The 24,016-nt window shown below is 44.5% G+C and overlaps 1 protein-coding gene across 1 annotated transcript in view; it reads right to left on the reverse strand.

Annotated features, from left to right (window-relative positions):
- Positions 1-453: 453 nt before the first annotated feature.
- SLC5A1 (solute carrier family 5 member 1) overlaps positions 454-24,016 on the reverse strand; it is a 26,273-nt gene continuing 2,710 nt past the window's right edge. Inside the window, exons 2-15 of the mRNA XM_041488611.1 lie at positions 22,238-22,309; positions 14,856-14,960; positions 12,804-12,863; positions 12,349-12,453; positions 7,894-7,999; positions 7,597-7,677; positions 7,040-7,260; positions 5,974-6,109; positions 5,101-5,208; positions 3,931-4,081; positions 3,271-3,439; positions 2,038-2,253; positions 1,651-1,753; positions 454-876 (exon numbers count right to left, since the gene is read on the reverse strand). Coding sequence (XP_041344545.1) covers positions 653-876; positions 1,651-1,753; positions 2,038-2,253; positions 3,271-3,439; positions 3,931-4,081; positions 5,101-5,208; positions 5,974-6,109; positions 7,040-7,260; positions 7,597-7,677; positions 7,894-7,999; positions 12,349-12,453; positions 12,804-12,863; positions 14,856-14,960; positions 22,238-22,309 — 1,857 coding nt within the window. The 3' untranslated portion in view covers positions 454-652. The remainder of the gene's footprint in view (positions 877-1,650; positions 1,754-2,037; positions 2,254-3,270; positions 3,440-3,930; positions 4,082-5,100; positions 5,209-5,973; positions 6,110-7,039; positions 7,261-7,596; positions 7,678-7,893; positions 8,000-12,348; positions 12,454-12,803; positions 12,864-14,855; positions 14,961-22,237; positions 22,310-24,016) is intronic.

Here is a 24,016-nt window from a genome sequence, read left to right on the forward strand (position 1 = left end):
GTGATCAATTCAGAGGTTAGTGTTCCACTGACAACTGAGAAACACAACCCAGTGGAAAGTGAGAAAAAGGGGGGAAAACTGATAATGGAAAATTATATGTAATATCAAATACATTGATATATACATAAATCCTTTACTTAAGATAAAGATCCTATGGTAGGGGGTCAAAAGCAACGTTTTAATTTGAGTTTGTAATACAATCCCTCAGTGGTTGTGAGTTTTTTGCAATCAAATTATCATAGCCAAAGGAAAAGGAAAATTGAATGATCAGAGGAAGGGTTGAAAATCAAAATAGTATCGTGAACCCTAAAAGATAGTTCACAAAACCTGATATGAAATATGGCTCACACAGCCTTGTTCTGAACCTAAAATATGAAATGTATCATGAGCAGAGAGAATACTGGATGGAAATTCTGAACCTCAGTTAGCCCTTGATTGGTTCAATGTCTAAATAGAAATTCTCTCTCTTGAAATCCCAGTGGCCTTCATCTTTAAATTGTTGAAATTATGATCACAAAATCAGTGAGTAAATCACTCTGGTGTTTTACAAATGTAGATGATGAAAATACAATGTGTATCTAATTGTGTAAATCTACAAACCATCATTTTTGCTTGAACAATGCAGTACAATTTCAGGACTGTGATCAGGGAGTTATGCAAAGTAGGCATGGCAAAACACAGCCACAGTCAAGAGGATGATGCCATTGATATTCACAATGTTTCTCCACAGTGGCACTTCACTGGTGTCTGTCAGTTTCTTCTTCAGTGCCTCTTCTTCCTCCTTGCTCAGCTTGGGGCCCTTCTGTTGGTCCAAGCCACAGAACCAGTTGTAAGCTTTCCTACAGCATCCTGGGTCCTCCTGGTTTTCCTCATTAACTGGAAGGAATAACACTGTGGTCAGGAAAGGTGAGTACAGATCATGGCACACACTTGATCTCTGGGACTGGGGATGTTCCCATTCTGATTTATGGACGTAATTCAGTGGAAGCATTTTAGTACAAAACAGTACAAGAATCAAGTTAATATTGTGTTTTCACAGGATTTTCTACATGTTCCAAGAGAGCCTTCTGCAAAAGACACTTGGGCCTTTTGCAGCCCAGAGTCTTGTCCTGGTATTGGAGAAGCAAACTGCTTCAAAGCTTAAACTCCATTTTTTCAATACTTTCTACACTCTTAATTGAAAGACAAATAAATTAATTTGAGGATATTTCTGAAAAGGAGCTTGGGAGCAGAACCAGAAACCCAGTAAAGAGAGCAGGTGGGTTTGCAGTCTGCTTTCATGGTGCCTTCAATCCTGACCACAACCCACTATTTGCAGGTGAATTCCCTCCGAGTGCTGGAGTCACACACAGTTCTGCCAATGCACAGTGCCTCTGACCCACAGCATTGCCATTGCTTTAGTCCTAGAGCTGCCACCCAGATACCACGAGAATAAGATTTTCTCCCTTCAAATCCACTTCACTTCTGATTTATACTGAGCTTGAGAGATTGGAAAAGGCAGCTCATGAGCCATTTAAATTTGTGGGGGCTGAGGATTTGTTGTTGGGGAAAGGGAGGATGTCTTCAACTATCAAGCATGTTAATGTTCCTTCAGGAATGAAACAGGGATACTCAAATATATGACAAAATCTCTAGGTATTCAACAGTTACCTGATTCAGCATCTTTTTCATCAGCTCTGTCCTGCTCCTCATCTGCATCGAGATCAATCCGTTCTTCTTTGCTGTGCCGCAAGGACCAGCACAAGCGGTAAAGCTGCCATGGAACAAAAGGACTTGAATTGATCATGGGCCGACTACACAGAGACCAGCCAGCCTGGCCAGCACCTGAGCTGGCTGTAAGGCCACAGCATCCCCAATGTCTGGGATGTCCCAGGCTATCAGGAGTCACTGAAGATCTGTGACAGGTAAATGAAGACTATTTCCTTTGCTTTCTTACAAGAGCTGTATGCTGGGGGTGGCTGAAGTGTCGAGGGGTAACACACCAAGTACGAACTGGTGGTTCCATTTCTTGAGGAGCAGGACTGCAGTGATACTCACATGTACATCAGGAATGGGCTTGGTCATGAAGGAGACTGCCAGGATGACGATGGCAGAAACCCCAAAGAGGATCAGTGCAAAGTAAAGGTAGTGAATGCCACAGATGATGAAGGGGCAGTTGGAAGGGGCCACACAGCTGCCGGTTCCGTAGGCAAACTCTGCAATCATCCTGCTGAGTCCAGCCAGCAGCCCAATGATCAGGCCCCAGAAGGCACCCTGCAGAAAAGGGTGTGACAAGAAGGGATCAAAATGAGTCATTTTAGGCGTGGAAATAAACTCTGAGCTCTCAAACAGCTGCTGGAGGAAACATGGATGTAGTTATGTGTTACAATGGCTTTGGCATGTGGGTTTTAACCCAGAGCCTTTCAGTTACCTTGTTTACAGCTCAGTGTATGAGTCCAGCTGAAAGGGGCAACAAACAGCTCTGAGATGTCAGGCACACCTCAGGACACTGCATCCAGACCATTTCTCACAGTCCATCTGGCTCCACACAACTGCCTCCTTCTACAGGACGGGTTTCAGCCATGGATTTCACACCTCAGGGGCTGTTCTCATACCTTTTTACCTTTGAAGACTTAATCCCTGACAGCTCTGGCACAATGGAACCAGCCAGAATGTTGTGTCATCCTTCCTGAAATGTATGTTTGGTTTACCTGCTAATGGCCCTGAGTAGTTATTTAATTCTCAGAACTGTTGATGGGTGCCTGGTGTAACAAACACACAGGTATGTGTGGGCACAAACTAAAACATGGGAAATTCTGTTTAAACAAAATTTTTTGTTGTTTTACTGTAAAGGTGCTTGATCATTGGAACAGGTTGCCTAGAGACACTGTGCAGTTTCCACTCTTGGGGATATTCAAAACCCAACTGGACAGGATAGGTAAGAGGTGGTTTGTTTGGTAAAGCAGCTTGGTGACCAATATCCTAAATGAAAACTTTCAAATATGTGTCCATAGATTATCCTTTTAACACATTTCTTGGCAAAGTGATAGGTAACCTAAGCTTCAGAGCTATCTATGAATTCCTAGGTGACTGTTTATCTATCAGACTATGAAAGAACTTTATCCAACTCATCTCTGAAACCTCAGGCTTTGGGGTATGGAGACACAAAATCCCTGGGCTATACTGGGATTAAAATAAACAGGAAGAAATTGCTCATAACAAAAAAAAAAACCCAGTTCTCCCAATTCCTAAAGGAACACGTGGCATACCTGTTTCCTAATTTGCACTTACCTGCTCATTGACACGCTTGCAGAAGATACCAAGCAGGAAAACAGCAGCAATGGGAGGTCCCAGGTAGCTGGTAACAGACTGAATATAATCAAAGAGCTGCCCACTCTGAGCTGACTGCACCACGGGAACCCAGGCAATGCTGATGCCAATTAAGAGTAACATAAATGCCCTGTAAACACAGCCAGATATTCAATTAGCCATCTGCTTAGAAGTATCTATGATCTATCAGAAAGAAAAAAGAACATCAATTAATCAATAATTTACATGTTCATTTTGCATTTCAACTAGTGAAATCAATTATAATGGCAAATTAGCACTGAACAAACAAAAGAAATCCAAGCTGGGTATTGTGTATGTCAAATATCCATCAGCACATGGTTAAATATGCAATCAAAACATACAAAATCACTTTTCTCCTGTGGTTGTTATGCCCAGAGACAAATCAATAGCAGATGAACTAGAACCAGTTCGTTGATGCTGCAGCCTGGTGCAGCACGGAGCCCAGGAAGACAATTTAAAAGATTTTCCTTGGAACAGCAGTGGGAAGCAGTGACAATCGGCCGGGCTCTTCCTGCACACTGCGTGCTGTGCCAGAGCTGGGGCGGGACAGCGGCCGCAGCCGCAGGGGCCGGGCTCGGGCAGGAGGCGCCGGGAGCTCACCTGCCCGCCAGCATCAGCTCCTTCTCTGACGGCCGCGTCCGAATTTTGGTGTAAATGTCCATCGTGAACAAAGTACTGGCACTGTTAAAAATGGATGTCAGCGAGCTCATAAGGGAGGCCAGCATGACTGCCAGCATCAGACCCCGCAGACCTGGAACACAAAGATGGGAACGGGGATGAGCACAGAGATGGGATGGGGATGAGCACAGAGATGGGAACGGGATGAGCACAGAGATGGGAACAGGGATGAGCACAGAGATGGGACAGGGATGAGCACAGAGGTGGGAATGGGGATGAGTGCTCCGTGGACAGCCTCAGTACCTGGCACCATTGCCTGACCCTTTCCATCAGCCAGCTCTGAGCCTGTCTGGCACATTTATGTGCCTGACACAAAATCCTGCCTGACATTCCCTTGCTGGGCAAGCAGAGCTTGCAAAAAGCTGTTTACAGCAGTGCCAGGGAAACTCTTGAGCTTTTAGCACATAGGTACTTCTTTAGTGAATTCTAGCTAAATGATAAAATAATATTAAGCAGACTCTTCCCAACAATTTTAAAAATAATTCCTTCTGTTTGCAGGAAAGTGCTCACTTGCTTATAGTATATTTGTGAACCAGTTATTTGCCCAAAATAACACCAAGTTTCTTTTACTGTTTGAAAACCAGAGTAAATCCACATTTCCAGGTGGTCTGGTCTGGCCATAGAGCATGGGGAAGTACTGCAGGATTTTAATTAACAATTATCCAAGGATGGGAAAGTACCAAAGCCATCAGGGAAGCACCACAGTCTCTATCATAACCTGGCTTTTTTGCCTTATGAGCCAGCACCCATCTCTTTGGGGTTGGCAGGAGGACCACAGGAATAGGCCTCCAGCTCAGAGATCCTGGCAGAGAGTCTTTTATAAACCATTGGCCAAGCAGGTTATATTTTATCTTCACAAAAAGGGAGCTCATTTACCATTTCAGCATGCAGTCAGTGCCAGCTGAGGGCTGACACTGTCAGTGTGGAGTCATTCTGCACCTACAGCTAATACAGACAACCCTTTTGGTTAATAGTACATAATTCTAGCAAGAATTTTGGAACTAAGTATGGGTCTTGGACTCCCTCTATCACTTGTTTTTACAGTCTGGCTTTCCTAAAACAAAGAAACAACAAATACAGACAGTGTCTTACCATTTGGCATAAGCTCCACTACCATTTTTGGATAAGCAATGTTTGTGCAGCCCACTGCGGTGCCACAGTAGCGCTGACAGACTTCAGGCACAACACAAGCCACCACATCTGAGGAGAGGATAATGAGACACTGAGACAAGGTCATGTAAACAACAGATTGCTCCCAAATTAACAGAGCTTCTAGAATGCATCTCGGTGTTGAGCCACCAGATTGACACGTTTGACTTCATCCTTGGCTTGCTGGCAGGAGGAAGGTGATTCTAAACCTCTTCCCTTCCCTTCCTCTCTAAAAGGATACTGACAAGTGCTGCAGGTCAAAAGAAAATCAGCACTCATTTGTCAGACCAGGGCTGAACAACACAAGGAAACCAAGTAGAAAAACAAGCAGAGGAACACAAAGCCCACTCCCTGCAGCCTGAACCTCTCTCCTCTGCCTGCTGCCAAACACAGCCAAAATCTCTGCTGGTCAGGGAGACAGGAAAGCAGCATTTCCCCATGCTGCCCTTGGGACTGTCCATGGCCCCAAACCCTGCAGTCTGTGACTGATGGCCCTGTCCCTCCAATTGCCAGCACAGTATCTGTCCTGGACAGCATTTTCTACTCATTCAGTCAGAGTGGGGCTGTAACAAACAGACAGCTGGGGAGGTACCCTGTGGAATTTCTTCCCCCTAAAACAGACAGCAATAGTATTAGCAGGAACCTGGGATCAGGGAAAAAAGGAAGGCCTGTGGCTTCTAACAGTGCAGTTAGCTGAAGGTCCCTGGACTATCTGGATGAGAAGATGACAACATAACAGGTACTTTGGAAGGGACAGAGAGATTGGCAATGAAAGGCAGGCAGCAAGAACTTTGCATTTCTGTATCCATGTCATACCTGTGTACAGAATCCGGCTGATCATTCCAGGCATCACTATGATAAACATGGGCAGGAGTTTGAGGTACCCACACATGATACAGCCAGCCTTCACATGGGACATGTTCTTGCCAGACAGACATCTTTGGACAATAACCTGTCAATGACACGTGGCAGCTATAACATTTCCATGATCACACCATGTTCCACATACAAGGTACTTCTTAACTTCTGTGGTAGCAAAAGAGCCTATTTAGCATTTCTGCCACTAGGAAAAGTGAAATCTATATGAAAATCAAATAATATGTTTGAAATAAGATATAGGAAAATATTACTTATCTAGTGTGTGTTTGAGAGGTAAGACTTCTCTCACAATAAGTTTTTAAAGCAGACAGACTAAAACTCCAAAAAGGAATAGAATATTTAACTGAGCAGTAAATACAGTTGTATTGGGATTTTGTTAATTTGTTGCAAAATCATGAAGATTATCTTTCTCACAATTCAGGATACAGAGAGATCATTTGCTAGAGACACATTCACATGTTGCAGGAACACCTTTTTCTTTACTCATGTCAGTGTTATCTCTTGAGGAAACTGGACAGTAGGTTTTAGAGAGAAGGAAGGATGATTGGGGAAGAGTCTCCAGGCTGAAAGACCAAACATATAAAGAACATCCCCCCAAGGCTATGCAAGCAAAGATGAAAGCTGCATATACAGGAAACAAACTTGTCTTACTGAAAAGGGAATGGTATCTAGACCCAGTCTAACAAGGGCCATTTGTTCCATGGCTTCCTAAGTAAGCGTTCACAACACAACCTCTCTGTTTTCACACAATGCCACACATAAAAAATGAGAAAGGACGCAGACGTGGTATCTGCTGGGCAGAGGTGTGCAGGAAGATTTGAAAGAACACCCATCCCACTTTCCTACATGTGAGAGATGCCTTGAAACCAGGAACTGAAAAGTCACCGACCAGTCTTGAAATAACAGCCAGTTCTGTGGCCCAGCTTTGCATAGCAGGGGAAGCTCACCCTGGAGCACAGAGCTCTGTGTTTGGCCTTTGCAAGGTGCTGGGCTCCCACATTACCTGGTCAGTGCACCAGTACCACATGGCAAGGATGCTGAGGCCAAAGACCAGGCCTGGCCAGGGCAGGTCCCCGCTGGTGGCGTCGCGGAAGATGTGGAAGGCGTCCTGGCGGGGGGTGTAGCACGCGGGATCCACCGCCGTGTTCCCGTAGGAGATGTTGGAGGGAATGGCCGCCATGTACTTCTGCATGAAAGCCTCATACCCTCCCACCTCAGCAAATGCTGAAACGTAGAAAATAAAAGTGGCAATAAAGGATTTATTACTGAAATCTCAGAGCTTGAGAGTGTGAGGAGAAAAGCCTCCTTAATGTGGGCATAAAAATCCTGCCATGGGATGCTGTTTGTTACCTTACACACTCACTTGTGCTTGGGAGACAGAGACTCAGTGACTAAAGATGCCTGACTTTTGGCAACATGCCTGGTTTCTTCCCTGATAAATAGATACAGGAGCTGAAACCTCCTGGTTAAGGTAACAGTTTCACACTGCAGGATTCATTCCTGTAGCCACTGCAAGATTTGTGGCTGAACATTCCAGTTTAATTCATCTGATTTACTTACCAAATCCCATGAGAATAAAGGATCCCAATACCATGATGAATGTTTGTAGGGTGTCTGTGTAAATTACAGCTGCAAGGCCACCTGATGGCAGAGAAGTCAGGACAAATAAGTTAGTCCTGGGCAAATGTCTCAGTGGAAATGCTTTTTTCTTTTCTTCCCTTTTCTCACCACCTCTGTCATTCAAGGACCACTATAAATAACCCCCCTTTCAGGTTTTCATTTCTCCCTTTTTTTCCACTTCTCTTTCTTCTGCCTCCCTCAACATCTCTGATTTTTCAGACTGCTCTGCAAACTCACCGGTGATGGTGTAAAGAGCAGTAATAGAAAGGAGGATAATTATGGCCAAATAAAGATTCAGCCCTATGGCCAGCTGGATAAATACAGCTCCAGAGAAGATGTCAGCCTAGAAAAGAAAAAATGGTAGGTTCAGCCATGTTTAGGTTCATGGTGACATAGTTCCATAATGAAGGCACTGAAATACACAACTCTGCCCCTTGTAGTACTGCACACACAAATCAAAGAGAAAATAGAAACCATTTTTGTGCACCTGCCAGTGTCCCCTCAGAACTGTGGAGTTCTTAGTACAAGAGGTGTAACACTCCTCAGAGAATTTCCAGGCCTTTTTTACCAGGGTTGTCTTCTCTAGACAGTTACATCACTGCTCAGTACTTAGGCACTAAGAGACAGATTCAAAACAAACTGCTTAAAACTGAGTGTGAGTTCATTTGCTGCTGTGTGCAGGGCTGGACTGTGTGACACCTCCGGGACAGTTCTCTTCCTTCAGTGTCACCCACAAATCTCTTTCCCTTTACTGCTCAGGTGTGGTGTAGGTTGTCCTGCTGGCTCAGGACAAATGCTGCATTTGCATTAAAGGCAAACGTCTTACATGGTTTCCATTTTTCAGTTCCTGTCAGAAGAATTGACAGTGGTTGGCTAAGAGAGGAAACCTTTAGCTCTTGCGTAAGGAAGGAATTGTTCAGGTTTCAGAGTAACACTGGGATGTTAATCCCATTAAATCAGTTCCTGATTCAGAGATAATTGGCATCAATGTTATTTACACAAGTTTGCAATCAGAATAATCTGCCCCGGTGCACTTGTGGTGCCTTACTGTAAATGATGCTTTCATTAGAGGCTGCTCCTGGGCACGCAGCTGACGGGCTGCTCTGCATCCCCAGCGCCCACGGAGGGCTCTGCCGTGCTCAGCTGGCAGCAAGTCCCCGTGGGGGCCACCAGCTGAAGCAGACACAGAGCTCTGCCCGAGCCCTGGGCTCCAGCGGCCCTGCGGGGGCTCCAGGGGCCGGCCAGAGCCGGGGGTCACAGCCCAGCTGGGAGGGATGCAGCCTGGGAGATGCCAGAGGGAAAAAACATCTTCATTCCCGAGACACCGAAATGAGCCTGCAGGGCAGGAGCTCTCCCTGGCTCCTGCTGAAAAGGAGGAACGGGCTGGGCCCCTGCAGCCCCACTGTGCTGGCACACAGCCACTGCTGTGGAGCAGAGTCACAGCAGAGCTCCCACTCCCAAAAGCGCCTCTGGAGCAGATTCCTTAGAGGCTTTCCCTTGGCACTGGGAACCAGGACCTTTAGCTCTTACCCCAGTGGCTGTCAGACCATATCCTTTGCCCCATCTCTCTATGGTAATTTGTTTCCTATCTTTTCACACCACTAATCAGTCTATGTTCCAGACATTTCTTTTATTGTTCTTGGCTTTAGTTTAGCCTACATATCATTAAATATTGATGGGCCTAAAATGATTCCCACCAAGAAATGTATAGTTAATTATTGAGCATTCTGAGAAAAGTATCACTGTCTTCAAATTGCTGAGTTATCTTCCAGCTTCACTGCTCCTCCTCCCTAGTAAGATTATTGCCTTCCAATACTTCCCTGTTTCTCCATTCATACTCTTTTATAGACAATCTTTAGCTAATCTCTAATTAGAGTCACTCTCTCCTGTACACTACAGGCTATCTCTGCAGAGGCAGGGATCACAAAGGGACAGCTGGCCAGGCAAGTGCAGCTGGGTGTATCCTGTGGGTGCCAGAGCAGGGGCACCTACTCTAACCCCTGAACTGTGCACTCCTAGGAGAAAGTTATTCTTCTCTTCCTCTTTCCCCTGGGAAGTCTATGCTCATAGATTTCCTACTGAAATTATGCACAATGAACAGAGAGACAATGCTGTAACAGATTTAGAAGTTTCAGTTTATGATTTCTGATTTCTTCAACAACATTCAGACCTTAATTCCTTTTTGTCTTGTCATAACTTAATCTATTACTATCCATCAAGACTTTATTTTTCCCAGACCATTTCCTTTGGCATAATGACCAACACCATCAACACTAGTGGCTAAAAAGCCTCTGCAAGCTGCTATGGGCACTACTCATAATGTGCTGCACACTTAGGGAGCAGGAACAGCTGAGGTCCCTGTATGACAGAGATCCTTTGGGCTCAAAAATCACATGTGTCCTGATCCCAAGGATGAACTCCTTGCAGCATGTCCTTGTCTGTCAAGTGGCTGATTAGCCACAAAGCAAGGTAAGGAATCAACAAAACTCACAGAAAATGTGCAAGGAAAGAGAAATGGTGAGGACACTGTAGAGGTGTGTGAAGGGAATCTGATCCTCAGAGGGTGGTGGCACTGTGCCAGAAAGCACAGCAGGAGTCACCACCTGGTATGTGATACTGCTCCCTAGAAAGCATTGTTATAATTATGTTATTAAGTATACTACATAATATTTCAACACAGCAAGGAAGAAGCACATGAAATAACTACCCCAGAAGCAAGAGATGCCACTCTTCTGCAAGGATGAGAGGCAGTGAGAATTGCTGGTGGGTGTGACCTCCCATTCCGGGCAGGGCAGCAGCCCATCCTTCTCTATCAAATCCCAGAGAGCCCCAGTGATCACAGGGGAGTGTTTGCCAAGGCAGCGCTGCGGGAAGTAAAATACAATGGCTTGCCAACACGTGAATGTGTTTGGATTTCCAACGTGTCTGTGGGGAGGGAGGCTGTGCTCCCTCCCTGTGCTTGTGCCTCTCCCCACAGCACAGCTCCCTGCAGCCCTTCCCTCCCTGCTCTGGCCACCGTGTGGACATGGGGCTGCACAGCTTGGCATAGCAAAACCTACTCTGAGATCCTCTGACAGCACCTGAAACCTCCAAGGCCTGGCTGCTCTGCCTAATCTGAACCAGACAGAGCAAATAAGTCAGCCCTGGGCAGATCCTGCCCATCCAAATGCACTGCACGAGGCAGCAATGCAGAGCCCTGCCTGTGCACTGCAGGAATCTCACCTGCACAGGCACAGACACTGCCAGAGCTGCTCAGGGCAGCTGGGGGAAACAAAAGAAATGCTTAGAGGAAATGGAACACCATGTTTTCCCCTGCACAGCACAGAGACCCAGCTCCGTGGCAGCTCCCCACAAACACCTGGAATAAAGGGGCTAATGGGAAGCTGGGGTGGGCCAGTGCTAGAGTGGGGCCCAGGTAAGCTGCTGCTGTTGGATCCCTTGACTATGGAGAGGGTGTTTAATGCTCATGACCGCACTGGAAGCTTAAATGAAGAACCTGTTTTTCCTGGAAACAGGACACTCCAACTGAAATGGTGAAAAATCCCATAATGAGAGCCTCAGGCATGACACAGGCTGGAAATCAAAGTTGGATAGTAAATTCAGAACCTGTGTAGCACCTTGATAGGCTCACCACCAGCATGTTTGATTGCTGAAAAGGGCTGTGAGCCTCTGACTGGAGGACTTTCTCTGTTGCTGGAACGTCCAGAACTCTGTGCTGTACCCAGGAGTTCTGATTCTGAGAGTTGAGCACAACCACAGCAAAGTCTCTAATCCTTTTGAAATATACAGAAATCCAGCTCTGAGGTCAGCTCATCCTACCAACCTGTTTAATTTATAACCTCTCTAAGGATCAGTTATAATGTGAGAATGAGAGCAAAAGGCCAATCTTTTAGCTTAAATTGCACTATTATCACTCAGCTCCCATTCAGAGGGCAAAGACTAATCTGCCATGACAACTTCTGCAAAACAACAGACTGAAGTATGCCTGAACTGTGGACTTCCTTAGAAGCTTGGTACTTTCAAGACATATGGAAAATACCAGCTCCCTTTACTACTCCACAGAAACACATCCATTTACTTAATAAACATTAACTTCGTAGTACCTTAAAGTTTACACCAATCACTTGCCCATTAAAAGAATCTCCTCTTCCCTCCTTTCACCTCAGCTGATACAATTTCCATCATTTCCATTTCCCCACTCTTACATTTTCTAATTCTTGTTATTCTTTTTTTATCCATAGTCCCCTTGCTCTTTTCCCTCATCTATATTACTGATGGCATGTTCACCAGAGGATACTAAAACAGATAAATATGAAATCTAGGGACAAAAATTCCTGCCCTGGATTTCACAGATCTCTAAGATAACAGACCATAATACAATATAAATTTCCCTCCACTCTGATGTTTTCTAGAAAAGAGCAAATATAAAAGTAAACTCTAAAACTTTAAAAAGAGGACAAGCACAACAAGCAGCAAGAGACACTGCCAGGAAGAAAAAACCTTCGACTGCAGCACAGAGTCTCACTGGACAGAATAAATAAAACACAAAATCATATTTTGACAGAAGTTGATTCAGCCAAGAGCTCCAAACCTGAAATGGCTGACCAGTTGTGAGAGCAATATTGTAAAAGGGCATTTCTTTTCTTTAGGTCAGTGTAGGATGGAAGAAATTGCTGTAGAAGTTTCACTTACTGAGATCTTTGTGAAAACATAAATGATCAGGGACAGGACTGACAGGTAGACCTGGATCCGCTTCCCACCAAAACGCTTCCTCAGGTACTCTGGCATTGTCACCACCTGGGGAGGCAGAGAAGGTTTCAGCTAATGGGGAACAGGTACAAATCAAATTACAGGAAGATTTTTGGCACTCAGATACTGTGAGAGTGGAGCACAAAATTAGGAGACTGTAATTGCAGTTTCAAGGAAGAGCAGCTCCAGAAATCAAAGGAGAACAAGGAGAGAGCACCAAGTACTTCTCAGCTCTGGCCTTAGAACAGAGAATCCTCATTTTTCAAGTACACAGATACAACAAAGTGCTGCTCTGGCACACTGGGATCTCGTGCCATTCATAATGAGTTTGCAGTACTCCAGCCCCGAGCTGCAGAAATGAGCAGCAAAGACAAGAGCAATGGTGTGGTTTGACTTACCCCAGCCTTGATGTAGATGGGTACAAAGATCCATCCTAGAACCACCACAAATATCAGAGCCTGCAGCCAAGACAAGAGCAGCTGAATTAGCCTCCTGTCTCTGGACACTGCTCCCAAAGACCATTTATCAGAGCCAACAGCAGCTAGAGACCAGTGAAATCACAAAAACCTGGGTACTGCAGGGGTGTGGGGGAGGAGGTTCTGCTCTGTCCTTTGATTCACAGTTGAAAATTTGGAGATGGAATCTTGGCTAAAAACTTCATCAGGTATAATGCAGCCTAGGTTTCATGCTAGCTGTCCCAAAGAAGCACACATGGTTATGTATTTTCTACATAAAATCAGAATTTTTCATCAGCTGATTTCTCCTCACAGGATTGCCCTCTAGTATTGAATGACAACTCCACCAGAGGCACCAGACTATCCCAGCTCTCTTCAGAGCAAGCCCACGATGGTTGAATGCTTTACAACAATTTCATTGACTGTACAGGATGCACCACGTGCAATTTGTAAAATATTTTGTATTTTTATATTGCAATTTAATAATATATTTTGTGTGTCCATGTGTATTCTGTGAACTACTGATCTTACTTATAGCAGTGCTACAGTTTCCTGACTTAAATGGCTGGAATGCTGTCCAATATCGAGTTAAATCAACAAATACAAAACAAATTCCTGCCCTCAGAGCTGCACTCTGTATTCATTTTGTCCACAGGGCTTAGAGGGCTTTTAAACTGTATCTTTTAAGTTCTGCCCTTAGGTCAAAACTGTAAGATGGACAAGAAACACTGGGTCAGCTTCTGCTGTCATTCTGATACAAAATAAAAATAATTTGAATGGAACAGGGACACACAAGGATGACAACAGTCAAACCTGGCATCACTTTCATTGCTTCTGTTAAGTGTGTTAACTGTGCCACTGTAAGTCATGAACTCTGCAGTGTGTGTGCCCAAACACCCACGGACATCACTGCTGCTTCCAGCCGTATTGATGCTGCTCCAGCAGGAGCCTCGCAGGAGATAAAGGGTTAGAGATGTCTGAAGAAGGATATGGGGCCTAGAGATTGGTGTTCTGTATTGATTTGCTTTGTTCTGCTGGAAAAAGAAGGAGAATCAGGTCTGCCATAGGCCTGATAAAACCAAAAAGAGGGAGCTGACAGAAACTGCACATCTCATACAGTGCATTTTAAGCTTTGTCCCGTTTCCTTAAACATTTATATCATACCAGTACTTGATTATTTGCAGCAACAATTTACTTGCTAAAAGGAACAGAAGCCAAATCGCCCAGGGTGGGAGGCTTCTTTCGCTGCCCAGCAGTAAATTCGAGGGAAGCATCGACCTGTGGAGGCTCATTCAACCCTTCGTGTCATGGCTAATTCCCTCCCCGAGGGTGAATTGGGCACAACAGCGACATTGTCAGCCGCACCCTCAGAGCCTGACAGCACAAGGAAAGGGACTGCACTCGTTCGGGGGAGTCTGCTGCATTGACACCGACCCTGGCACTCCGGGAAGCTCATTTCTGTATCAATTACATGTACTGGATGTCTCTACCCTCTGCTGGAACCATAAGCAAAACACGAGCAGAATTACAGGAAGGAGAAGGTAAAGAAGAAAAGGGTTTTGGAATGCAGGTGCTTGTGAAGGATGTTCAAAATTCCTTACAGCCTGTGAAGAAATCAAAGCCTCTTCAATAATTTCTACATAGCAAAATGCTGCAAAAATTACCACGGATTACCTGATAAATTCTTCCCAGCATCCCGCAGTCTGAAAATGTTGTTCACAAATACTTTAAAAGTAATAAAATATATGCATAGAGAAGAAAATCCACCAGCTTATTTGGTTCAAATGCTCTCTAAAAAGCCTCAACTGAAAAGTGTCACCTTTTCCAGTGGTTTAGAAATGCTAGATTACATTGGCTCTTACTGGTCTGTACAGAAAACAAATGTTGCCAAGCACAAACTTTGACAGTCCTAAATTACTAGGCAATGTTATTTTGATTAAGCTCTGCAGATAATCCAGATGTCACAAGTATTTCCCTGACATATATGCCACTTACATTCCACTCATATCCTCCGATGGCAATTCCTCCAGCTGCTGCTGTTCCTGCTATTCCCACAAAGTGCCCACTGCCAATGTTGCTGGCAAACAGAGAAGCACCAATCTGCAAAGAGAAAAAACAAAAATTGGCTCTTATGTTCATGGGAATTGCTAAAAAATCCCCTTCATTTGGCACATTGAACTCGTGCCTGTCTGTGGTGGTGGTGATGACAATGACTGACAATCGATTTCCTTGATAACTTGCAGGACTCCCACTTGTTCCCCCTGAAACCAGAGCCTCCAGCCATCACATCTACAAGAGTGAGGGAGAATAGGATGTTGAATAAAATATCTTCCAGTTGAGTCAAAAAATATATTACACCAATATAGATTTTAAAATGTTTGCAAAACTTGCCAAACAGACACTGGGATGACATCCAGGCAATCAGGGAAGAAGACTGTGATCTCCTTGTTCAAGGAGGAAGTGACCAGGGCATCCCCACCTGCCAAACCTGCACTCCCTGTTCCACATTGCACAGCCTGTGCATCCAAACGTGCCATTGGTGAGAGCTGGACTCGGTTCACTTTTAGCCAAAAGGTATTTGATTACTGAATTAAATCCTGAAAGCTGCATAGCAGGAATGTCTGCTGAGAAAATGCCTCTGGAAGCTAGGAGTAATAGTAAATCAAGGAGTTATATTTAAGAAGTGCTGGATCTTTAAGACCCCCAAATATTGCACTTATCATACAAACAGTATGGAGTACATGCATAACAGTAGGGAGAACATGGGAATTGATGAACAGGGAAGATTTAAAAAAATGAAAGGTTCCTGTTGGTTTACAGACAGGCAGGAGCCATTCACAAAGATATAATTCTTAATCAAGTGTCTTAGACAATAGAAAAGATGAAAAGGAATGAGCTTCATTTCCTCCAAATGAACACATTAAAGGCAGCAGAAATACCCAGTGATAATTTACTGGATCAGGTACTGAAGCATGTAGGCTGAGAAGTCAGGCATAAAAAAGAGGTTGGATTGGATTGAGTATTGTGGGCAGAGGACAAGAAAGCTGGAAAAGTTCTGAGATGAAAAAATAAAGTGAACATTTTTTTATTCTTCTCTCTTTTTCTCTTACATCCTCTGAAAGCTAAAACAACAACAACAACAATAAACAGGGTTAAAAAGAAAACCACATAGAAAGCAGGCAAGGGAATTTCTGCTGACCTCTTCCAAGGCTCTCATTTGATTCATGGAATATCCTGAGTTGGAAGAGACCCACAAGGATCATTGGGTCCAACTGATTTGAATAGCAGCAAATATTCAAGCAATGTGTCTGGGAGCACAGGGATGATCACCTGAGCTTTGGGAGGATGAAGGATTTCATCCTAGAAATCCACCTCTGCAGAGCAGATTTATTCTACAGAGCTATGGCATAGCCAGAAATAGCAACCACACTCTTCAACCCCCAGTCCTGATCTCTGATAACAAATAGATTATCCTCCCCTATTTTTATTTGCAACACACAAATAAAATTCAGAGGGTTCCACTCTTTCTTTTCCAGGCTGTTTTTCTCTTCCCTCAGTTTGATCTCCTGATTTCTTCAAGTCTTTTTCTGCAGACAAACTGTTCTTTTGCTGGGACAGGAAATTTATGTTTCTAAGTTCACTCGGTACTGGATTTGGGGTTTTTCTACACATTTCTAAAAGCCATTTGTGCCCTACAGAACTGTAACCAGTTGGTCATATGACATTTCTACAGGACTGATAAGTTTTGCAACAAACAAAAGACCTCTGTTTCTTCTAACCTCTTTGTGACAGCAACAGTTTTCCAGAAATGATAGTGAAGAAAAAAGTGCCACTTCTACCAAGCATTAGCACTGTTGCCCAATGCTTTCCTTGGAGATAAATAATTAAACTTAAATCTAGGTTACTAGAAGTGCAATCACCAGAAAATATTAACCACATTAATCTCTGATTTTATTTAATGTGTTCCCTCTCCTGGTTCAAAAGCTTAAAGGCAGATCCAAGTAACAAAAGCGGCTGAAGAAGAACGTTGAGAACTGACAGGCACAAGCTTTGGCTCAGTGCCTGAAACCCCAGGACATGCTGCAGGCAATGCTGCTCATGCTGTGTTCTCAAATTTATCTAAAATAGCATTGTATTGAAAGAAAAATACAAAACCAAACCAAACTAATGCAAAACTACCAACATATTCAGGACCAGCACTAGGACAAAACAATGTGAATGCAAATCCCACATTCACATCCTAAATTTTTTTCTCTGAATTATGGAACATCCAGTGCAGCAGAACTTTAAGATCAACATATGCTAATAATGGATGCAATTTAAAAATAGGTTTCAGTTATGTCATACACCTGGGAAGGAAGAACATGGCTCACAGCCAGGGAAATGCAGATTACTCTTAAATCTGCAGCATGGTCACAGCAAGAAGAGTGCTGACCAAATACCCTCACAGCCCACTGGCGGCTGATGCCGGGGGGAAAGAGAAATTTCCCATCTGCCATATTTTAAGGATGAGGAAAGAAAGCAGATGGGCTCTGGGCCCAAGCTGCCTTGTTGGAGAACTGTGGGATTTTTGTACTGGAAAGGCTGATTACTGGAATTCTTGATCTGCCATTGGTAGATGCTGCTGAACATCTTAAAAACTGAAACTGGGAATGGCAGAGGGAAACAATCTTCTGCAAGTGTTAACTGTTCTCAGTGAATGTGTGAGTAAACTGACTTTAAAGACAGATCTAGGAGGCAAGGTGGAGAAGAAAGTTGGTTGAAAGGGACAAAAGCTGCTAAGAGGGAAAGAGGATGAAAAACCTGAACTAACCTGAGGCAAACGTGGAACATTAACTCTTTTAATATATTTTAAGAGGTCAGGCCTTAACAAGAGCACTCTGTTCAGCAGAAGTACCACCACCCTGAAACAGATGATGATCACTGTGTTTTTTCCTGTTACTCATTAACTCTTTCACCTTGCTCTTCTCACTAGGTGGAGGATGCAGTGACATCCTGGCCCTGGCCATTCCCAGCTGGATGGATGCACTCTGCAGGGTGCAGAATGCACAGCCTGTGGCTCCTCTCCCTGCCAGCACATCCCCCTGCCCCCTGCCACCCTCCTGCAGGCATTAGCTCAGTACCAAACCTCTTCCCACTGATCCTTAGAGCAGCAGGGGCTCCTCTCACCCACAGGCTCCTGAGCCATCCCTGAGGTATCACCCCTGCAGAAGCTGCTTCCCAAATCCCTCTTCCCTGACACATTCCTCATTCCTACTCCTTGAGGCTGTTCATGCTTTTCTTTAACAGCTCTGCCATGCAACATGTGACTTTACTCTGATGCAAAGGCATTACTTTTCCTACCTGAGTTTTTGGGATCACAGTCACTTTTGAAAAATCAGTACAATGCAATATTACTGCCACACTTCCAGGGCTCTGAGACCCAAAGAAGGAAGTGTGGGGTTTTAGTCTTCTTTCCCAATTAACCTGAAAATTCTATGAATTGCATTATTACCCAATTAAACCACATCTTTACAATTCCCAGTGTACTAAACAAGAGGGATGGATGGACAATAATCATCAAAATGTCTGTGCTCCAACAAACCTGGAACAGCTCAGGCTCAGGAGGATCTGACACCAACCCACTTTGTACTCTGAGACAGAAAAAACACCTCCCAGCCAGCTGGAAAGTCTCACAGATTCTATAGAAATCCATTTCACTGAACTTTTATTTTTCTATCAGAGCTTTGCTTTGATTACTTCATTCTTCTTTTTACCCTGAAAACTATTGATTTAACAATTTTTTTTTTTTTTTTTTTCTTGACAAGGTAATTTTTCATTCTACTTTACCTAAGAAAAGGAAATGCAAATCTTATTCACAGCAGAATTGAATTGTTGTTCCTGGTTCCTCATAGCAGTGTCAGATTCAGCAAGTGGGCAAAATCCTGACACTATGTGAAACTTACCTGGCTGCAAAGATCAGAGAAATCATGCCAGTGGTCAGGTCTGATGGCCACAAAGATTAGCTGTGCACAGCTGAAGCAAGAATCTATTGGGTTTTTTCCCCTAATTCTTATCTGTCTCACAAAGATCTAGATGTACATGACCAGAAACAAGCTGAGTTACATTTCTCTTTGGAGTGCCCTTGACCCTGCACTGCTGTTCAGTAAATCTTTCTAGCAGAGCTGCCCTTCACATGCCCAGCAGATACTCTTTGTCCTATTACCATCCATGCCTCAGGAGATGAGGTGTAGAAGGTAACCCATAATTTTGTGCAGGAGATCTGTCTGCAAAACTACAGAACCTGAAGAAGAAAATTCAAAAGCAGGAAAGCTTCAAAAGTTTGAGGTTTTTTAATTTTGCATGAAGGGCTGTCAATCCTGTGAGAGTGGCTGCTACCAAAGCTGACTGCTCTGCAGGAACAGATACTTCATGTCCTACAGTGGCAGGGAGAATTTGGCTGAACCCAACTCCTTCATCTGGCAAAGGAAGCTGAAGTTGGCAAGGCCCATTGCTACAGAGCTGTCATTGCCTTGAACTCCTCTGTGTCTTTTTGGAAAAAGCAGAGCTGATTAAGAGGATTTAAAGAGCCATGAGCCTTTCCTGAAGATATTTCCCTCAAAGCCCAAGAGACCAAGACCAGTTTCTTGAAGATTCTTCTGTCAGTTTCTATGAAAAGACGGTGGAAAGGGCACAGCATTTCGTAAGCATTTCTTAGGTTATGACTAACCAACAACAGATTTCAGTTTCGGGTAATCTGGGAGAATGTTCTTATATACCTTTATCCCTAATTAACCATGGAACTACTGAGATGGCTCAGCCACTGCGCAAGGGCAGTGATTCCAGGGAAGTGAACTCTCACCTCAGCCAGAAAACTCTCTGTGGGCTTGGTTCTGCAAAATGCTGAGCAACTTTCCTGGATTCTGCTGGAGCAGAACAATCAGAGCCAAAGCAGGACAGATTTGACCCAAGATGTGTCTTGGTCCTACTTTATACATTGAGAAATCAAATCACAATCACAGTTTGCCAGTGACTAAAACGTTCAAAATCCACAGTAAAAGTAGGAATAATCTCTAGCTCTTCATCACCAGGGTCTCCTCTAGTCTACCAAACCAGAGATATGAGATGGTTTAAGTGAAGAGAATCCCTTCCCCAGTTTGTCATTAAGAGATCCTAACACACTGCTAATGAGCCTCCTTCCCTCCAGGGTCAGAAAAGCCCTGCAGAGCATAGAATACAGACAATAACTGAAAAACACAGTTAGCTGAGGGGATTTAACTTTATACCAAGTTTGTGGAAGGATTTTTTTCTTCATTTTGTTCTGTTCCAGAAAGCAATTACATGACAAGGGTCATTATCCTGAAATGGCAGGGGAGAAATCTGACAAACAAGAGTCCACTTGCGAAACAACTGCCCCCACCCTTTCTGTGGAAATGCACTGAGGCTATCCAGAACCATCCCAGGTTAGCCCTGACTTGGCACAACAGAGAAGTCAAAGCACAAAGTAAAACATCACACACAGCTTTAGCAATTGCAGAGCTGAGATCACATCTCTGACTAAACTTCCTATACTTTCCTTGGTTTCATCATCATTTCAGCCCAGTTTGCTCTGGGTGATTGACATCCCATCTACCTGCTAAGCTGTGAGAATTGGTGTTTTGGAACCAAGGCAAACTTTCCAGGGTGGTGCTGCTGACATGTTATTTAGTTTGTGGTTTTGGAGTGCTTGCTCTTTGTTTATTTTGAGTGATACGAGGAAGAATAGCAAGAAGGGTTCATTTTTATGGCATGGGAAGCAACTCCTGGCATTCCAAAGGGAAGGACTGAAGAGGAGATCTAGGACTGCACTGAGGACTAGCACTTTGTCCACACTGAGCTCACAGAGTCTGGGAAGGAGAGAGGGGATCCTGGCAGGAACTGTGGGGTGATCCCTGCTGGCTCCCCACTGGAGGAGGGGAGCTTGCTGGGTCTGTTGGGTCTGTGCTGGCAGAGGACTCGGTGGCAGATCCTCTCCCCCGAGCCTCAGGGGGATCCTGAGGAGTTCTCAGTGCCACTGGAGCAAGACAGAACTTTCCTATGGTGAGTCTTGGCTGCCTTGCTGCCTCCATCTCCGTTTACATCTGCACAAAAGGATATTCATATCCCCTTGTCAGGCAGACAGAACTGCACAAGGTTAAAACCAGCCTCCTGATTAAAGTTACAGTCAAAAGAGTAATCTGTTAGGTTTTCTTCTCCTCTTCCAGAACAATGGCTTTTATCTTAAAATTACTTGGAAACTTTCTCTTTCCTCAATCTTCCAAAGGAACCTGAATTTTCTTAGACCTACCACATCAGATGAAGAAACCTTTTACTGTCATTGGCCTTTAATCCTTTCATGTCCTTAAAGAGGCTGTCCCAATGCCTTCTAAAGGCACAGAGCAGCTCCCTGAAGCACAGGACTGAAAGGTCTGTAGGTATTTCTGCAGCCTACTTCAAAAAAAATCCTAAATCTTCAGGGAACCAATATTTACTCTCACTCTCCTGGTCCTGTAATTGAATCAATGTGTGTGGAGTCTTGACTCCCAAATCTTAATGAAGTGCAGAAACATTTTCTGAGAGTGAATGCAAGATCAGAAGTGTTGAGGAATTCATTCAAACAAACAGAATCATGTAAAACATGATTACATTTCCTGGATTTCAAGTACAGAAAATGCAGGTCAGTCTAAGTTGTTTGCTTTTCATATTAAAGAGACTGTATGATCAGGAAGAAACAGCTAATTGTTTCTAATATCATTTCTGCCAAATGGCCTGATGGAATGGATGGCTAAAACCACTTTGTAGCTTTGACTCCCATTCTCTACCTTAGAAGATAATAGAGATCCACAGAAGACAATCAAGGTAAGACACAGCTAATCTTTAAATACATTTAAAATATATTTTACCAATTTCCAGGATTTTTCTCCTTGTGCAGACCAGAATTTGTTACCAAAAGTAGAAACAATAGAGCAATAAAGGGGAAAATTTCAGTAAATTAATTCCTGTCTGTGATAACCTTAAAATGAGCCAGATTCTTTGATTGCAATGAAAAGAACAGAGTCCAAATGTTGGAAAGTTTTAAAGTGGGATGAAAGGCAAAGCACTGGATTTGTCTGTACTGACATTACCAATGCATTTATGTTCAAACAAGTTGATCACATAATCAAGACAGCTCAGACAACCTCCCCAACACTTTCCCTGCCCATCCCGTGGCTTTGTTTGTGCAGTCTGCCCTGTGACACCAGGGCTGGAGAAAGAGCTGGATTTGCAGCCACACAACAAAGCCACCACAGCCTGGGCAGTGTCCCAGAGCTCTGGATATGTCAGACTGGGCAGTGCCAGGGTGCAGATGCCCATGCCACGTTTTCACACACAGCACTCACCGGCCACCACACCATGCTGCGTCCAGCCAGGAAAAACCCCCCCACTGTGCCTCGGTTGGTGGAGTACATAGCCTGCAAAAAAGGAAAAAAGAAAGTTTTCATCATATTTCAAGTGTACACAGGCTGAGAACAAACAGCTAGAATGAAGGGATAAAAAAAACACACAGGCAGGGTAAAGTGGAAAAAACAGAGAACAACCTTATGATGAAGAAAATTATACAATGGAACAATGACTCTTTTATCTAGGTCTGCATTAGCCATTCAAGTTTCATTCCTTTACCTTTCATTATAGTGTGAAACACTAAATAAAATTAAATTTAACCAAGAAAAAAATATCACTCAAGTAAAAGCTCACATGAATTTTTCATTGGAGTGAAAAGCCTTTGCTTTCAGGCATCAAAATAGACTACAAGGTGCAAGTTTATTTACAGAAAGTATGCAGCTTTTTTACTCAATACCATCCTGCCCCTACAGGTATCTGTTTTCTTGTTATATCAGCATTGTGTCTGATTCCTCTGAAGTTCCAAAAGAAGCCAGCTAAAATTTCCTTTTTACAAACTCATATTGTCTTTGTCAAGGGATGGGCTTTAGAGGGAAGTTTCCTCCAATTTTTATTAATGACCTTGAGCCGTTATTTACTGGATTTCCATTGTCATCTCTGATGGACTTTGAACAGGTAAATAGAGAAAGAAGACCTGGGAAAAATATCCATGTATTTTCTTACGATGCAGAAGAAAGGAAGTAAATATGATGGATTTACATTTAACTGCACATAGCAACTGAGTAAGTATTTGTCCAGTAACCATGTCTTCATGGCTGGAAAGAAAAGGCTCCAGGAATTAACTGAGCACACAATGGCTTGAGAAGGCAGAGATCAGCCCTTATTGTCAGAGATCTTTAACATGAAGTTCAACTACAGCAACAGCCAGACTCTCATGGTAAGACCCAGTTCCCTCCTGCCAGACAAGGTGTTCTGGTGGACTGAGGCTTCAGGTTTTTAGCTATATTTTTGGCCTCTGCTCCTGTGCTGAAGAGGCAAAGAAAAGGTTGTGTCCACTTTATGCAAACCGTAAATTGTTGGTGCCCCTCAAAATATTGCCAGGTTGTTAGAAAGGGATGTTTGTTCTGCAGCTGACTTTTCTGCACTGTGAAATGTTGCCGGGATGCTCCTGGAAAGCAGAGGATTCCTGAAGGGCAATCCCTCCTCTCTGCTCCTTACTGGTCAGGTGTTCAGGTGACCAGGAGGGCTCACCCCAGGGAAACCCGAATTCAGTGCCATTCCCGGGTGGCTCAGAGCATTGGCCCATCCTCTCAAACGCTTCAGCTCTGGGGTCCCAGCGCTGCTTTTGTCCCCTGGCTGCCGGGCCTTTGTTTCCCGGGGCTCGGGGCTCCCCTGGCAACGCTGGAGGCACCTCGGGGCTCGGCCCGAGCAGAGGCGCTGCCAGCGCCTGTCCCGGGGCTGCTCCTGCTCACAGCTCTGGGGCTGCTCCTGCTCACAGCCCCGGGCTGCTCCTGCTCACAGCCCCGGTGCTGGCCCTGCTCACAGCCCCGCGGCTCCGCGCCCTGCAGAGGGGCTGCCCCTGCAGACACAGCCCCGGCACCTGCCCTCCGACGGCACCCGCAGCTCGGCCGAGGCGGCTCTGCCGTCCCTGTCCCGTCCTTGTCCCGTCTCTGTCCCGTCCCTGTCCCGTCCCTGTCCCGTCCCTGTCCCGGTCCCTGTCCCGTCCCTGTCCCATCCCTGTCCCGTCCCTGTCCCGTCCCTGTCCCGTCCCTGTCCCG

This window comes from Pyrgilauda ruficollis, unplaced genomic scaffold (assembly GCF_017590135.1).
Source record: "Pyrgilauda ruficollis isolate IOZ18807 unplaced genomic scaffold, ASM1759013v1 scaffold9, whole genome shotgun sequence".
Taxonomy (NCBI): Eukaryota; Metazoa; Chordata; class Aves; order Passeriformes; family Passeridae; genus Pyrgilauda; species Pyrgilauda ruficollis.